The 3958-nt window shown below is 41.6% G+C and overlaps 1 protein-coding gene across 1 annotated transcript; it reads right to left on the reverse strand.

The window, feature by feature from the left end:
* Positions 1-453: 453 nt before the first annotated feature.
* Positions 454-2756, reverse strand: MRPL20 (mitochondrial ribosomal protein L20; the record flags this gene model as incomplete). The annotated part of the gene is made up of 3 exons (XM_009700088.1): positions 454-647; positions 2270-2347; positions 2646-2756. Coding segments are annotated over 3 exons (363 nt in total), but the record flags the coding sequence as incomplete, so codon positions are not given.
* Between the last annotated feature and the right edge of the window lie 1202 nt (positions 2757-3958).

Here is a 3958-nt window from a genome sequence, read left to right on the forward strand (position 1 = left end):
CTGTGAGGTCACACCGGGCCCGGCGGAGGGGCAGCGCTCCCCAAACCGTTCGCAGGCCTCTCCTAAAGCCGGGCTGCTGCTGGCGTCCGTGCTGCGAATGCCGACATCTCCCCCGGCAGGGTTTTCCCCTGTGCAGCACCAGAAGTCACCAAATTGTTTTTCCAGTAGCAGTTACCAAAACCCCCATCTTTATTAAGTCCTTAACAGAACAGAAAGCATATGCACGCTATGTATGTCGTTAACAATGGAACTTCTACAGGCTTGACTTACCACTGCTAGCTTGGAACTGCGGCTTCTAATTGAACGCGTTTCAGTTACAACAATACAGCTTCGCACCCAGACCCACCTCTTCCTCCTTCTGGAACCATCCTTAGAGGATTTTGTTCCACAGCATCAATCTTAGCAGCAATCGGCAAGTGTGTTTAGTTTGCAATACAAGTTCCTGTTTATAAGATGTATCTGCAGACTTAATATCAATAGTGGTGTACAACACGTGAAAATATCCCCTCTGGTTCTTTTCCATCTCCCAGGGCAGCAAGGAAGCCTTCTTGTCTCCTCCTCTGGGCTAAGGCAGCAAGGGACTTGAATGTCTTTGGCTCATAAATAGCCAAATCGGCAATCATTTTCCTATTCAGCTCCACCTGGGACTAAACGCAAGAAAATTTGTTGGTTAAGTACTGTAACTTTTAGGAACAATTCTGCAATGCTTAATGATTTTCTGAGGTCTTAAGGCAAATTACCTTTTTTCTATGCTGTACAATTTTGGAACTATCAGTCAGAGAACTGTCAGACAGACTACTCGGCCATGGATGTCTCATTAAGCCACTGTGTAAATTTGTTTACTGACTTTCGCAAAGTCTTTCTCGTAGAAGCCAAGAAACGAAGAAGAGTCTCTTATTTCATGGAAGGCCGTGTGTTACAGGTTAATCCACGGCATTTGTTTAAGTTCTTAGACATATTTGAGTTTACTTGTGCTAGAAGCTACTCGGTATCTTAAAATGTGTTCTAGAGTACAGAAAGAAAGACTGCAGGACCAAATACTCTTAACAACACTAGATATTCCACGGTTAACTGCATATTCTAAAAGGGAGGTATTACATAAACCAGTTTGCTTCTTTTGGATCTTTTAACAGAGAACCTGACAAAGATAAACTGCTCTGAGAGAAGAATCAAAGGGACAGGCATTTTGAGGGGAAAAAAAAAAGAAAAAAAGAAAAATGAATTAGCTTTTAGGCAGTGCTTGATTCTTTTGGTCACAGTATGACAAGAGTAACCGGGAGAATGAGTGTGTAAAATTTCAGAAACTGTATTACTTTACAGGAAATATGTCAGAAAACCTAGAAAGTTATCTAAGCACATCAGAAAATCTAGAAAGTTAGCTATTTATTTGAAACACAGATAAAATGTTTTGAAATATGCTATAAATTTATATGTAGTTCCACTTCAAGAAGCAGAAACATTACCTTTTTATTATGATCATAGCCAAGAGAAACAAGTTTTAATTTTATAGTTCCAGTATCAAAAAATTAAAACCAATTCTCCAGCACGTTTAAGAACAGGGGACAATGGCACCAACTCTCTGCATTGTCCATGCTCACCGAAACCCAAAGCTGATAGTGAAATAAAGTAGAGATTTCTTAGGGTTGTTTTTGCTAATCCAAGCTTTGTATTTTTGAATTTCTTGAAGTAAAAGGAAAGGCAGCTGTTACTTAATGCCCGCAGTAGCAACAAGCACAAAAGCATTTTACAAGTCTCGTTCTTAACACGCGCAGTAAAAGTTTCGGGGACAGAACAAGGTATAGAGCAACAATGTTCACCAGGATAAAAGGGGATTATGTATATAAGGAAGAGAAACAGGTTTAGGGCAGAACTTAGTTCCTGAAGTGAACGAAACTCCTTTCATAAGCAGAAGGCTTTTCATCACTAGAACTAGGAAGCAGGACAGCGTTGGCAGAAGTTCAGTCTGACAAAAGGAACTTTTCAATCCCTCCACCATGCCCTATGCCGCTATTGCCTGCTCAGGCTCCAATTTGGAAGTCCCCACCATTATTCTTCAAAGATTGGCAAGGGGAGGCTGCAGCTTCAGTTCCTTGCAGATACATTCTTAAGACAGTAACCAGCAAGCCTTTGTTATGTTTGTCAGACTACATCTACTTGAAAGGTTCAGAGTTTTAAGAAATTAATTTGCCTGGCACTTCAGAAGACCTCTATCAGACATTTTCTCTAATTTGTTGTTTCAAAGTAAGTATTCTTCAAGCACGATCCTTACCTTAAGCAGATTGCTTATGAAAGCTGGGTATTTCAAACCATGTTCAAGAGAAGCTGCTTCAATCCTAGTGATCCAGAGCTAAAAGTGCAAAAATTAACATCTTGGATGATAAAATACTTTAAAAGTAAAGCTTTTGTCATGATGATCTGCTCACACTTAGTAAATGTAACATTTTCAGACCTCCAGTTTTCTCAGTGCAACATATACATGTATGAACTTCAGAATGTGAGCTATTTCAGACCAAAGAGGTACTATGCTTACTTTAAACTCGTATTTTTCACGCACTGGTAAAACATTTTCAGAGAACCCCCCAGTAAGAAAAATGGCTATTTCAGTTCTGCTCTTCTCCCATTTTAATGTTGAAAGTAATATTTACCGCTCTTAAGAATCTCTTCTTCTCTCTTCTGGCCTTTGTAGACTTCACAAAAGCTCTCCGAACACTTCGCACCGCCAACCTATAGCAGCGGTTCTTCCTTCCACGAAAATGCTGAAACAAAAAAAAGATGTTCTTGTTCAGTTATCTTTAAGGCTGTTAAACCCTTCAGTAATACTAATATATGCTCATTTGCATTTCACAACTCTTCATAACAAGGATCACAAAATAATACACAAACATCAGCTAAGCCTTCAGTTGGCATATAAGGAAAATATTCTTTCCTTGTTTTATAGTGTGGGAAACCTGAAGCTGAAAAGTTGGAGCAGGCTGAAGAATTTCAGTCCAGCAGGAGGGAGCCAAAACCAGACCGTGTTTTAGGCTGTGGTTCCAGGGGGAAGGCAACAACAAAATCATCTTCAGTGCTTTCAGCCAACCCCTAAACTCACGCATTTATTCTCATTCCTGAGCTGCCCTCAGTTTTGTCAGTACGAATGCAGGGATGGGACAGGAGCCCCCAATATGTCAAAAACATTGCAGCTGCCCAAACAGCAAGCATAATCAAAGTTTACTAGATCTACTGCTGACATCCATCTAACATGAAGTAGGAAGAAGCAGCCAGTGCTGCACAGTCAGAGAAATAAATAACTACTATTGTTACTGTCGGCAGCTTAGGCACTACAATGCTGAGATATTGTTGCTTGCTTCAACATTTTCCATCTTAATGCTACAGCCAGATGTACTACCTCACAGGATGCTAACAGTCTGCCCTTGAAAAAGGTTCTTCCCCAGCCTAGGTCCAATAGTTCGAGTGTCAGTTGAAGTCATGTTCTGAAGCAGACTCTTTCACCTTTTAAAATGCACTTGAAGAGCACGGTTAAGACATTTTTTTTTCCTGTTCCTTTGCCCGGTTAAAAAAAAAAAAAAGAAAAAAGAAAAAACCCACAACCAACGCCAGTCTACAGCATGCTGTATTTACAGCCTGCTCTTCCCATAGTGCTTGTACTTCTTCCGCCACAGGGCTCTCACTTTTATTCATACCCATCCACATGCACACACGTGCTGTGTTACAGCACAAATACCAGCGGCCTCCAGCCCTCATCAAACGCAGACAAATTCACATACATCGAAAATACTCAATTGACGTGATGTCAGTCAACTTCACGGACCCTCGACGCTTCCAGGCACAAGCGCCACTGTATTGCTCGCTGCCTGACTTCCCTCTGCTGGGGAAGGGCTGGCAGACACCTGAAGAAGACGCCAGGCCGTTCGTTCCCTAGACCCGGGGAGGACGGGGCACTTCAGGGAGGCGACCG

The sequence above is a fragment of the Cariama cristata genome, unplaced genomic scaffold (assembly GCF_000690535.1).
Source record: "Cariama cristata isolate BGI_N322 unplaced genomic scaffold, ASM69053v1 scaffold25435, whole genome shotgun sequence".
In the NCBI taxonomy this organism is placed as follows: Eukaryota; Metazoa; Chordata; class Aves; order Cariamiformes; family Cariamidae; genus Cariama; species Cariama cristata.